Consider the following 14,523-nt stretch of genomic DNA (forward strand, 5'->3'; position numbering starts at 1 on the left):
GATAAGATTACGTTCTAGAGAGGTGTATATAACTAGAATAAGGTAGAGTAAGAGCCTGGATAGCCACACATACATGCATATTATCCACTCAAATATTTGTTGATTTGCTTTGATACATATTTATCTATTTATAAGGTAATAGGATCATAGATTTAGACCTGGAAGGGACATAGAGGGCTACAGAGTACAACCTCCCTTGTTTTTACAGATAAGGAAACTGAGGTCCAGCAAGGTGAAGTGACTTCCACAATATCACACAGGTATGACAGAGAACCCACATTCTTTGATTCCAAATTCATTGTTCTTTCTACTATACCATGCTGCCTCTTGATGACTGGGGATTTCATCCCTTGAGATTGTGGCAGGATATTTTAGTATTCTCTTAAGGGAAATGATTAAATGAAGAACTAAAATACCCAAAATTATTTCTTTTCCCTCTAAATTTTTATGAAAGGCTACATGAGGAAGTTATCTTCATGTACCCAATGGATCTGAGATACATATAACTTATACATTGCAGTGTCGGAAGATGTTTCATTTGAAAACTTTTGTGGGCTGCCATTTTGTATAAAAATGGTCAAATAATCCATGAATTAAAATTAAGCATGATTTTGACACTTTTTTGAAGGATATAAAATTCATCAAAATTATTCAACTCCATAGAAGTTAATATGGAAAAAAGACTAATATGAAATTCTCTGGCCTAGTTAAACTAAAACTTTGCTTCATTTGGTTAGTTAATTGTCATATAGATGGGAGTCTAGTTGGTGCACAGATATGCTTTGTATGTACAAAGCAGTGACAGATAACTAATGTCATAGCACTCCTCATAATCATAGATTAACTTGTAGAAAATCTATCAGTATTGTTGGGTGTGTCTCGTAAAGTTGCTATTTAATCAGACAGAAGTATGGTGTAATACAAAAAACTTTAGATTTGAGGTCAGAGGATGTGGGTTTGAATCCCAGCTCTGATCTGTATGACCTGGGTCAAATAATGTAATCTCTCAGCTTCACGATTTTCATCTGTAAAATGAGGGGGTTAGATTTTTTTCATTTTTAAATCTATGAGCCTGTGATACTTAAAAAAATAACAAAAATACTTGAATAAAATGATCTTATCTATCAAATACTATAGTCCACACAGCAGAAAGAAACAAATATCTCAGTTTGTATGGAAAGCAGGGAATTTTTCTCCATTGATGCTAAAAATACACACACACACACACACACACACAACCTCTTTATTCTATGTTGTGACATTGTTCATTCAATCAGTTTCTCTCACTTAGACATTTTCAGTTTAGCCTTTTCTTCTGGACGCTTCTCCTCAGCATATAAACGCAATCAGTTTGGTGTAGCCTTGAACAACAGTAACAACTACAGGGAAACCTTGCTTTAATTCTTCCATTCCCTCTTTTTTCCCTCTTTTACTGTCAAGCTTCTAGAAAGAGAAATCTTCACTCACTACATCTGCTTTGTCACCATTTACGCTTCAACCCATGAAGTATAGCTTCTATTCCCTCTCATTTAATGAAACAGTTCTCTTTAAGATCACAAATTGCCTCTTTATCACTAAGTCCAATGCCCTTTATTTATTATAAGACAACCTCATTTTTTTTTTTACTATAGGCTTCCATGACAATTCTCCTCCTTTTTGATGGTTTCTAATATTCTCTTCCTCCTTAAGTGTAGCCGTCCCTTAAAGATTTTGCCTGTGGTTCTCTACCCTTATTTCTCTATACTCTCCATCCTGCATGATCTTATTTACTCCCAATACCTTTGATAATACATGCAAGGAATCCTCAAATAAATATATGTGTGCAGACTCCAAGACTTTAGACTCATATTTCCAACTGTATGTACTACATCTTAGAATCCCATAATTTCAGAATTGAAAGGGACCTTAGAAGTCAAATAGTCCATTACATACCTTAACAAGAATCTTCTCTCCATATACCTGAAAAGTGTCATCTAATCTTTCCTTGTAACTTTCCAGTGAAGAGGAACTAACTACCTCCCAAGATAGCTTAATAACTCTACATTTGAATGACTATAATCACAAGGAAGTTTTTCTATACATTTGATTAAATTTTTTTTTTAGAAAAATGAATTAATTATTTATTTTAACACAATTTTTTTTGAGTTCCAAATTCTCACCTTTCCATCCATCACCCACCCATTGAGAAGGCAAACAATATGATATCAATAATACATGTGACATTGCACAAAATATATTTCAATATTAGCCATATTGCAAAAAAGGAAGAAGAATAAAAAAGTGAGGAAATTATACTTACATTTGCATTCAGAATTCATAAATTTTCTCTTAAAGTGGATAGCATTTTCTCAGGAGTCCTTTGGAATTGTCTTGGATCATTTTATTTCTGACAGCAGCTAAGGCTTTCACAATTGATCATTACAATATTGCTGTTACTGTGTACAATGATTTCTTAGTTCCATTCATTTCAGTTTGTATTAGTTTACATAGGTCTTGTCATGTTTTTCTGAAACCATCTCTGTTATCATTTCTTATAGCACAATAATGCTCCATCAAAATCACATAACACAAACCTGTTCAGTCATTCATTAATTGATGAGCATTCCCTCAATTTCTAATTCTTTGCCACCACAAAAGAAGCTGCTATGTATATTTTTTATACATATAGATCCTTTTCTTTTTTATTTAATTTCTCTGGGGTATAGACCTAGTATTAGTATTGCTTTGTCACGGGGTTTGCATATTATTATCACCCTTTGGGCCTAGTTCCAAAAATGTTCTCCAGAATGGATGAACCAGTTCACAACTCTACCAATAATTTATTAGTGCATCTATTTTCCCTCATGCTCTTCAGCATTTGTCATTTCTTGTATGTGTGAGATGGAACCTCAGAGTTCTTTTCAAATTCACACTTCTTTAATAGTAACTTAGAACATTTTTCATATGACTATAGATTGCTTTAATTTCTTCTTTTGAAAACTTCTTGCTTATATCCTTTGAGCATTTATCAGTTGGGGAATGGCTCTTATTTTTTATAAATTTGACTCAGTTCCCTGTATAGTTGAGGAATGAGATTTTTATTAGAGAAATTTCCTATGATTTTTTAAAACATTACTTCATTATCTATGGTACATTTTACGAAAATGTAGTTTCACTGATTATCTCTTTTAATTTGGTCTGTTTTTGCTGCCATCCCATGCCTTTTTATTTGAGCTGAGCATAATAGATGCTGCCACACCCATTTATTTTTAGCCCTGTGTGTGCGTGTGTGTCTTTCTGTTTCAAATATGTCTCTTGTAAACAAGAGATTGTTCAATGCTAGTTTCTAATCCTTTCTGCTATCTGCTTCTGTTTTATGGTTGAGCTTATCGCATTCACATTCAGAGTTAAGAATATTAACTTTATTTCCTCCAACCTATTTTTCTCTCTCTCTGTCCTCTCTCTCTCTCTGTCTCTGTCTCTCTCACCATCATCCCCTACTCTTTCTCTTATCATTTTACTCTCTTATTTCTCTGTTGGGTAAGATAGATTTTTATACTCAACTAAGTGTGTCTATATATTCTTTCCTCTTTGAAGCAATAATTATAAGATTGAGGTTCATGCATTGCCCTCCTCCCATTTTCTTCTTCATGGTAAAAGCTCTTCCTTTATGTGAGAAAATTTTCCCCATTCTACCTCTTCCCTTTTCCTTTTCCTAGTGTATCTCTCTTTCTTACCTCCTCATTTAAAAAAAAAAATTCCAACATAAATTGGCTAACACTCATGCCCTCTGTCTATGTAGATTCCTTCTAACTGCCCTAATAATGATAATGTTCTAAGGAATCACATGTATTATCTTCTCAAATAGGAATATAAACAATTTAACTTTATTCTCTTATGATTTCTCTTTCCTGTTTACCTCTTCATGTTCCACTTGAGTCCTGTATTTGAAAGTCAAATTTTCTATTCAGCTCTGGTCTTTTCATCAGGAATAATTGAAAGTCCTCTGTTTCATTAAATATCCATTTTTCCCCTGGAGGATTACACTCAGTTTTGTTGGGTAGGTCATTCTTGGTTGTAATCCTAAATTCTTTGCCTTCTGGAAAATCATATTTCAAGCCCCTTCACTCCTTTAACATAGAAGCTACTAAATCTCGGGTGATTCTGACAGTGACTCCACAATATTTGAATGGTTTCTATCTGTATGCTTGCAATATTTTCCCCTTCTTGTTGAGCTCTGGAATTTGACTATAACATTATTGGGAGTTTTCATTTTGTGATCTCTTTGAGGAGATGATTGGTGGATTCTTTCAATTTCTATTTTACACTCTGGATCTAAGACATCAGGGAAGTTTTCCTTGATGATTTCTTGAAATGTGATGTCTAGGCTCTTTTTTTGATCATGTCTTTCAGGTAGTCCAATAATTTTTAAGTGATCTCTTTTCAATATACCTTCTGGTCAATTGTTTTCTGACAAGAAATTTTACATTTTTTCTCTTTTGTACATATATTTTTACTTTATTTTATTGCTTTTTGAAGTTTCATATAATCATTAGCTTCTACTTGATTAATTTTAATTGTTAAGGGATGATTTTTGTCAGTGAGCTTTTGTGTCTTTTCCCCATTTTTGGTAATTCTGTTTTTTAAAAGGAATTTTGTTCTTCAGTTAATTTTTGCATCTTTTTTTCCCCCCCAGTAGGCCACTTTTGTTGTTAAGGTCTTCTTTTATTCAGTACTTTTTTTTGTGCATCTTTTCCCAAGCTGTTAATTCTCTTCTCATAACTTTCTTGTATCACTGTCACTTTTTCCACCTAAGTTTTCCTTTATCACTCTTGTCTCTTTTACTCTTCCAGAAATTCTTGTTGAGCTTTTCCTGTACCTCTTAAATTAGCATTTTTTTCCTTTGAGGCTTTTATTGTAGCTGTTTTCATGTTGTCATCTTCTGAGTTTATGTTTTGATCTTTGCAACTATCATAGCTTTTTATTGTAAAGGTTTTTTTTTTTGTTTGCACTTTTTTCCCAGACTATTTCTTGACTTTGAACTTGTTTTGATGATTACTGCTTTGTAGTATAGTCCAAATATGGCCTCAGACACTTACTAGCTGTATGACCCTAGAGAAGTCAAGGACAAGTACTACAATTTTATTATATTGACTCAGTCTACCTATGAACATTTAATATTCCTCCAATTATTTACATCAATTTTTATTTGTGTAAAATGTGTCTTGTAGTTATAGTTATACACTTCTTATAAGTGATTTGGCAGGGAGGCTCTCAAATATTTTATACATTCCATAGTTATTTTAAATGGAATTTTTCTATTTCTTCCTGACATATCTTTCAGCTAATATAAAGAAATGTTAATGATTTGTGGGGGGTTTATTTTATATTCTATGATATTGCTAAAGTTATTTCAACTAATTGTTTCAATTAATTTCTTACTGACTCAATGGTTCTCCAAGTGAACTATCCTATCATCTGCAAAAAAGTAATAATTTTGCTTTCTCTTTGCTTATTCTATCCATTTGTTCTTCTCATTTAATCACTATAGCTAGCATTTCTAGTGCTACATCAAATAGTAATACTGATAATGAGTATCCTTGCTTAATCCTTAATCTTACTGGAAAAGCCTTTAGTTTATTCCCAATATTAAAAAAAATACTGGCTTTTGGTTTTAGCTGGATACCATGTATTATACTAAGGAAAATTCTGTTTATTCTTCTGCCTTCTAGTGTTTTAACAGAATCAAATATTTTATAATGTAAAAGATTTTCCTGTACCTCTTAAATTGTATTATTTTTCTTGCTTTTATTATTAACATCATCAATTATGCTTATAGTTTTCCAAGATTGAAACAATTCTGTATTCCTGATATAAATCCAATGTGGCCATCATGTATAAGATTTGTGATATAATCTAGAAGTCCTCTTGAAAATATTTTATTAAAAAAATTTGCAATGATATTCATTAGCATATTAGTTTATAGTTTTCTTTCTCTGTTAAACACTCCCTGCATAAGGTATCCGGACCATATTTGTAGCAAAAAGGAACTTGATAGAATTCTTTTTTTTTCGCCAAAGATAAGGTTTATTAGAACATCTGTTATATTGGGCAGACTCTTAAGGAATCTAAGCATTTGTATCATTAATGCAAGTGGGCCAGATTTTAAGAATCTGAACACCTTAATAGAGAGACAAGATGGACTTTATATACGGAAAGACTGTGGGAGGGATCCCGGAGTAGCCAAGAAGTTTGGGGTGACTGGAGGAGGGGCCTAAGGAGCATCTGGATGGGAATGGTCAGTAAGCTGGGATGAACAGAAAACCAGGGACCTGGACCATGTCACCAAGGGAGAATGAAGTCTAGGTAGGACTAAGGGTGGCAAGAGGCCAGGGATCATTGGGAAGTAACAGAACAGAACTGGGAGATTGGTTGTAGCCACAATGAAAGGCTAACTGATAGGATTATTGCCTCAGGTGAAAGATAGAGATTTGGCCAGGTGGGAAAGCCCAGGGCTTTTCATTTTTGGGGTCCACATCCCAAAGACACAGTCTTTTCCTTTTAGGGGTTCAGTTCCCATCCCTATTGTTCCGCCCTCAAACAAATGGGACCCAAATTCTTTTGGGTTAAGGGACAAAGGTCTTGGTTTCTCAAACTGCTTCCTTCTGGCAAAGGGAATAGAGCTGTCCCTGTACCTTGAGGGGGTCCTAGAGGGGTTGACTGGAACTGAGCACAGGTTGCATCCAAGGGAAGATGGGGAGACAATGGTTGGCACCCATTGTTTGCTACCAACTGTAGATGAATGGCTTGTAGTCTGGAAGACACAAATCTGACAGAAAAGACTGCAGGGCCCAGATATAGGGAGAAGTAAAAGTGTAAAAGTTCCATTAAAATCATTTATATTTGACCTGTAGGATTATCTGAACACTTTTGCAGGTAGAAGTTTTCCACCCCTGGGTTCCACAGTTATGCAAATGAAGTTGCTGACTTTCACTTCAATTATCACTTAAATTCTCCCCCCCAAACCAAAGTAAAGATGTTTCTGATTTAATTTCAGTTGTTTGGGGGTATTGAATGACTACACATTCAGGTCAAAACAGTGAGATCTCACACACTTGCATCGAACTTTTACTGACCACTTGCTTTGATTATAAAAATTTGCTATGAAAGGATAAAGTACGGACTAGATTTAGGGCCCAAACATGACAGGATAAAACATCCTTAGCTCTGTTTGGATTCAGATAATTCAGTTTTCCAACCATGCAGTATCAAATCCACCTCAGAGCCAGACTCAGGGATAGCCAGGTGAGTAACATTCCTTTCAAAGGAACATAGGGGGAAAATGAGCCAGGAGGATCCCATCTTAGACTGAGGCTAAAATTGTCCTTTCAGCTTTTCCTGATGCTGACTTCCTACCAGTATCACATTCTCTCTGAGTAGCTTGTGGGATTTCTTTCAGATGGTGGATTATTGATTATTAATGGATTATTATGATCCATCAGACAACTCAAAGTAAAATCCCATGAGCTTTTACCTCAGACAGCAAGTTTCGCTAATCATAGCTTATGAAAAACTTTTCCAGGATTTACATCTCAAATTTAAATTTGTCCTGTTTTAAAAAGCCAAGAGATTATTTCTATATACTTGCAAATTCTCAACAAGCCAAAACCCAAACAAGCTTTTTTTTTTTTAGTAAGTTTATGCGTTAAAACAATAACCATTAGCCAAATTGCATTAGTGGCAACCAAATTATGAAAAGTTGCTTGACATTAATGATACAGAAAGTTCACCAATTTCAAATTTAAAACAAACCCATTACCAATCTAGTGACTTCAATTTTGTTAAATGCATTTCCAAATTACTTTACACAGAAAATCAACATCTCATCATTAACAGTTAAAACTACAATTTTAAAAGAGCATGCTTACCCAAGCACAGATGCTAGCTTCTTTACCTTGAGCAGGATATACTGAACCTGGGTGATGCTTCCAGGCAAATGCTACCCCAAGGCCCAAGGCCATTGCCAGTGGGGTCCACACTGTAGCTGCTGCCCCTCCCCCCTCCTTCTTTTCAGGAGGTGGGGGAGGTCAAATCAAAGGAGAGAGGGGGAGGGTGAAATTCTCTTCTATGAGAAGAACTAACAGATACCCTCTTGACTCAAGGGAAGGGAGTGGGAGAAGGGAGTGGGAGAAGGGAGTGATCAGGGTTGTAAGGAGGTATTTCAAAACTCCTTAATGACTGATCACAAAACCTCCAGAATCTGCTAATATGTTTTTAGCTGCTCTAACTTTTCCCTATAGCCTCCATGAGGGAGGATCCAGGGGTGTAGAGGGAAGGAGTAAATAAGCCTCTGGGAACCAAAAAGCACCTGCAGCTTCCCAGTTCCCCAGCACTGAGAGAATTGACAAAATTGGGCATATGCTGCAGAAGGTCTATCTAGGTCCATGGCCTTGAACCAAACCAGTGAATTGAGAGCCTGAGAGCACAGCCTTGTAATTGTCTGCCTGAAAAACACCTCCAGGGGCAACTAGATGGTGCAGTAGATAAAGCACTGGCCCTGGAGTCAAGAGGACCTGAGTTTAAATCTGAACTCAGACACATGATACTCACTGGCTGTGTGACCTTGGGCAAGTCACTTAACCCCAGTTGCCTGGCCAAAAATAAAAACAAATACAAGCAAACAAACAAGAAGCACCTCCAAGCTTTGGTGATTGGAGAGCAACCCCAACTGCAGGGTAAGAAAGGGAGGGAGGCTTACATACCTTCCAGTCTTGGGTGGAGAAGAACTTGGGGTAAGGCAGCTTCTCAGAATGGGCCACCAAAATGTTGAGGTTTAGAGGTTAGAGGTTCTGGGACCCTGAAATCATGACTCGTGCATCCTGCCAGAAAGAATTCGACCCCAGCCTTCTTCAAGCCAAAGACAAGGTTTATTGGGCAGATTCTTAAGGAATCTAAGCATTTGTATCTTTAATGTAAGTGGGTCAGATTTTAAGAATCTGAGCCTAGAAGTCCTTTTCAAACTTTTTTTTTAAATTGGAATTATTCTACAAAATTGTTTTGGAATTTACTTATACATACTTCTTGTTCTGGGATTTTGTTTTGTTTTCCCTTGGGAACATGCTTATGGCATGTTCAATCCCCGTGCCTCACCCCCCCAAGAATGAGTTATTTAAATTCTCTGTTTCTTGTTTCGTTAATCTGAAAACTTTGCATTTTTGCCAATATTCATGTGTTTGATTTGGAGTCAGTTTTATTGATATATAATTGGGTAAAATTCTTTTAAATTATTTTCTTTATATTTTTAAATGGTTGTGAATTCACCTTTTTCACTTTTTGTTACTATTAATTTGGCTTTCCTCTTTCTCCTTAAAAATCAAATTAGCTAATGGTTTACCTATTTTATTGTTTAAAAACAGTTCCTATTTTTATGTATTAATCCAATGGGTAATTTACTTTCAATTTCATTAACCTCTTTGATTTTTGAGATTTCTATTTTGGCACTTAATTATGGGGGTTTGATTTCTTGGTTTCTTGTTCTTTTAGCAGCATACCCAATGCATTGATTTGTTCTTTCTCTCTTTTATTGAAGAAAATGTTGAGATATAAATTTTTTCCTACAGGTTATCTTAGGCACATCTCAAAAATTCTGGTATGTTGTTCCATTGTTGTCATTAACTTTATATAGTTTTTTCTTTGACCCAGACATTCTTTAGGAATAAGTTATTTAGTCCCCAATTAATTTGTCAGCATTTCTTCAGTGTATTTTTATTGTGTTTTGGGCCATAAATGATGTGTTCCATATTTCTGCCTTTCTTCATTTGTTTGTGAGGATTTTGTAATACTTCTAGAATTTATATGCCACTTTAATGTTTACAAAGCACTGTACAAATATATAATTTTTATCCTTACAACAACCCTGGGAGGTAGGTGCAATTATTATACACATAATATAAGATAGGGAAACGGATGCAGACAGAGGTTAAGTAACTTGCTTAAGGTTACACAGTCAGTTAAGTGTCTGAACTCAATTCTTCCTGACTCCATGTATAACAATCTATCTGCTGCATCAGCAAACTGACTAATATAGGGTCTATTTTTGTAAAAATAACATGCACAGTTGAGTGATATGTACATTCTTTTCTTTTGCCATTCATTAATCTCCAGAAGTATAATACATCTAACTTTTCCAAATTTCTATTCAGGGCCTTAACTTCTTTCTTGTTTATTTATTTTCTTTGGTTCAACTTATCTAGGTCTTAAAGTATTACATTAAGGTCCCTCACTACTATAATTTCATGATATATTCCTCCATTTAAACTTTCCTGTAAAATATTTAGATGTTGTATCATTTGGTACATGTGTGTTTGGTATTGCTACAAATTCATTGTCTAGCTAATCTTCCAGCAAAAATGTAGCTTTCCTATCTTGTCTATTTTAATTGAGCATATGCTAGCTTTTTCTTAGTCTGAAATCATGATTTCTTCCCCTGCCTTTCTAAAATTCAGCTGAACTATTATAGTTTTTGCTCCAGTCCCTTATCTTAATTCTCCATGAAGATGTTTTAGGTAAGTTATGAACAAGATATTGTTCGATTTTGCTTTCTAATCCAGATCTAATCTAATTGGCCTTGTGGCTGAGTTCATCGTATATATTTTCTCAGTTAGGATGATTAATTATATATTTCCTTCCATTCTATTTTTTTATACTTTTTTCTTAACTCAATTTGCTGTCTTCTTTTTATAAAGAACAGAATGATTAGAGAGAAGATGTGTACTTAGCATAGTTCTCTAGGTCTGATACAATCTACTTCTACTTCACTGCCACATTCCTCTTTCCCTTGCACAGAGCCCAATCAGTCAGTCCATAAACATTTATTAAGCATCTACCATGTGCCAGGCACTATGCTAAGCACTGAGTAAACAAAAACAAAGACAAAAGATAGTCCTTACACACAAGGAAATCACAATTTATCGGAGGAGCCAACAGGCAAATAAATATTTGCAAACAAGCTATATGTAGGTTAAAAAGGAAATAATTAAATGAGGAAAGGCACTAGAATTAAGAGGGATTAGGAAAGGCTTCCTGTAAATGATATTTTAGTTGGGACTTAAAGGAAGCCAAGAAATCCAGTAGGCTGAGAGAGGGAAAGGTAATAAAAGGTTTTGATCCCCAAATACAGGATTTTATACTTGATCTTGTAGGTGTTAAGGAGCCACTGGAGTTTAATGTGCAGAAGGATGATATAGTCAGACCCACATTTTAGGAAAATCACTTTGGTGGCTGAATACAGTACAGATTGGAGTAAAGAGACGCTTGAAGTAGAAATACCCACCAGCAGCCTATTGCAGTTGTCTAAGCATGAAATGATGAAGGCCTTGGCAATGTTAGAGGAGAGAAGGGCCCATATTCAAGAGATTTTATAAAGGTGATAGGTCTTGGCAACAGATGGGACATAAGAAAGGGGTGGAGATATAGTGAAGAATCTTGTCATTCAGTAATTTCAGTCATATGCAACTCTTTATGACCTCATTTGGGATTTTCTTGGCAAAGATGCTGAAGCGGTCTGACATTTCCTTCTCCAGCTCATTTTACAGATGAGGAGATTGAGGCAAACAGGGTTAAGTGACTTGCCCAGAGTCGCATCTAGTAAGCGTCTGAGGTCAGATTTGAACTCAGGTCTTTCTGACTCCAGGTCCAGCACTCTATCCACTGTGCTACTTAACTGCCCAGTGAGGAGTCTAGAATGTGACTTTCTCTGTATTTCCCCATTAGCATTTAGTCTGGTGCATTTTCTAGGATTTGTTCAGAAGAGATTGTGGAGAAGAGCTCACTGAATTGCTTCCTATCTGTCTTCCATATTGGCTCATCTCTCTCTGTCATTGTCTTTAAATGAACTCACCCTCTATCTTTACCTGTCAAAGCCCTTTCCTTCAAACTCAGGTGTAGCTTTTCTTGATATTTTCTTCATTTCCACCCTTCAGTGAAATTTATTTCTCTCTCTTCAAATTTCTCAGAAAGAACTTTGCTTGGATCTTTCCTTCACATTCATTTTATGCTATTATCATACTTATAGTATTGTTATCAATATTAAGTCAGGTCATAACCTTTTAGTTACATGAGTCTCCACCACATCTCCATTAGAGTGTATGTTTCATGAGAAGAGAATCAATGTCGTATCTAGCAGTATAATCCTGGAACCTATCACAGTCTCATGTACATTGTGTTTAATAAATGTTTGTGGAACGGAAGGACTAAATTAATTAGTTATCAATACATTTCCAAGTGAGCTGAGTATTTGGTTAGTCAATATGGCTTACTGGAAGGCTTAAAGAAAGAATTTCTATAGCCAACAGGAAAATATGGAAGGATTTAATGGAAGTTACACATTATCTTCAAGACACAAAGAAATCACGTTTATGTTCAGATATTCAAAGATGTAGCTGCTGTCTCAGATGTCACTGCAAACAAGCTGCTAATATATATGGGATGATTGGGAATGCTTTACAAAAGAATTAACAGTATTATTCTATAAACTACACCACAGACTCCTGCTGTATGCTCTGAAATTATTTTTCAATAGCATCCAACAGTTTCAGTAGTACTGAGTGGACACTTTAACAGAATGCTAAAATTGCTAGAATAGAAAGAGTTTAAACATTTAAAAAGATTAATCAATGTTTCTGTTTTTAGAGGGAATTAAAAACTTGAAGACTACGTGGATGAGCAACAGGATTATTTTTCTCACCTTGAATTCCCACTCTGCAGAAAGCTGTCCTGTCTTACTTTGGACTGATAAACTTAGCTTCTTGTTGAGATTGGAGGCCTTCAATACTTTTCTTGATTTTTCTTTTCATATGTAAAGAACATTTTGGATATTGACTATAGTGCCTGGCACAGAGTAAGCACTTGATAAGTGTTTCTATTATAAATGGCAGAAGCCACACAAAATGCACTGGCTTTCCCCAAGTGTATCTTGGAGAAATGGAAGGAACTACACTGAAAGGATTTTATAATCACTTGAATGAAACCCTGCATAAAATTAAAGAAAAATGTCATTACGGATTAAATGCCTTTACACCAGAAACCAGGACACTACCAAAACTTTCTTCTTTAAAGATCTATTTACATGTGAAAATCATATTCATTAATAAATCATTTTCATGTATTAAAAATTAATTGCTGCTGTTGATGTTTTCAAACTTTTAGTTTTCTCTGAGGAGAAAACTAGTTTAATCTTGATGTGAATTAATTAATACTCAGAAGTCTGCTAGTATTGAGAAACCAAAAGCTTAATTCTTTGTGTATGATGTAAGTAATGAAACTCTTAAGATTAAAAGGAAAGCGAAATTGTTTTAAACCTAATGCTTGTTTGCTATGCAAGTCTAAAAAGCCTCTCCTGGGCCTGGGGACTGGGTCACACCTCCTCTCTTCCTTTTCCACTAAAAAGTCCTTCTGCTTTGGATATGTACATTTATTTTCTACACATAAAATAAACAGCAAACATAAAACACTCACAAGCACACATTGAAAGAAAGTCTTAAAAAAGAAGCAGAAATAAATTCTGTTGGATTCTCTTGAGAGGTTGATATTTTAACATTATCTAAACATTAGACATTTTGCAGGATTGCTATTGGGTATTTGCTACCTGTCAGCTTGGACCAAAGGGTTGATGAACTTTCTGAACTCTCACAGTGAATTCCAGGCCTAGAAACTTCCAACTAAGGATCAATATTCATTTACCTGAGATCAGGAAGAGACAGTCCAAAAACAAAGATCAGGTTTGGGATTTACCTGCCATATGCAAACTGTTCTTACCCTTGTAAAGGATCTCAGAGGCCATGTGGCCAACCCACTCATTTTGCAGATGAGGAAACTAATAAGCAAGGAGATCAAATGATTTGTTCATAGTCATACAGAAAGTAAGCTTCTGAAGTGGGATTTGAAATGATCTCTGAATCCAGAACCAGTCAGTGGCCATTCCCATATATGATGCTGTCTCCAATCCACTGTGTGGATAGGCAAAGTTAGTGATCCTATGGTGGGATTAATTTGAAGGACATTAAAAAAAAAACTAATGCATCCCAGAAATTTTCAAGATTAAAGTCACCCCACTGTGCCTCTAAAGGTTTCTTGCTTGATTATAAATCTTACATGAGATAGTAATTGTCAGCCACTAAGGATATTAATTTAATACTTTAACATAAATTAGCTTATCTGATTAGCTAGCCAGTCCCTTAGTGAGATTTTGAAAGAAAGAGACAGAACATTTAAGTTGTGTTGGAAGAAAAAGGGAGGAACTGGTGGTCAAAGAGAGGTCAGATGAAGTAGAAGTTTGAGAGGCAGCATTTCTTGAGGAGTGTGTAAAAGGGGAAATAGGCTAAAGACAAACTTTTCCTAGAACCAATACTATTTATTAAACCACAAAAGTAAAGTATAGGAATCTCTTTCCCATAGAAGAAATAAGAAAGGGAAGGGAACAAACATTAACATAGCACCTACTAAGTGTCTGGCATGGTGCTAAGCACTTTGCAAATATCTCATTTG

The 14,523-nt window shown here is 35.3% G+C and overlaps 1 protein-coding gene across 1 annotated transcript in view; it reads left to right on the top strand.

Annotated features, from left to right (window-relative positions):
* TMPRSS3 (transmembrane serine protease 3) overlaps nt 1-13,118 on the top strand; it is a 77,887-nt gene extending 64,769 nt beyond the window's left edge. Inside the window, exon 13 of the mRNA XM_020973878.2 lies at nt 12,670-13,118. Coding sequence (XP_020829537.1) covers nt 12,670-12,687 — 18 coding nt within the window. The 3' untranslated portion in view covers nt 12,688-13,118. The remainder of the gene's footprint in view (nt 1-12,669) is intronic.
* The last annotated feature ends 1,405 nt before the right edge of the window (nt 13,119-14,523 follow it).

Source organism: Phascolarctos cinereus, unplaced genomic scaffold (genome assembly GCF_003287225.1).
Source record: "Phascolarctos cinereus isolate Bilbo 61053 unplaced genomic scaffold, phaCin_HiC Scaffold_726;HRSCAF=1367, whole genome shotgun sequence".
In the NCBI taxonomy this organism is placed as follows: domain Eukaryota; kingdom Metazoa; phylum Chordata; class Mammalia; order Diprotodontia; family Phascolarctidae; genus Phascolarctos; species Phascolarctos cinereus.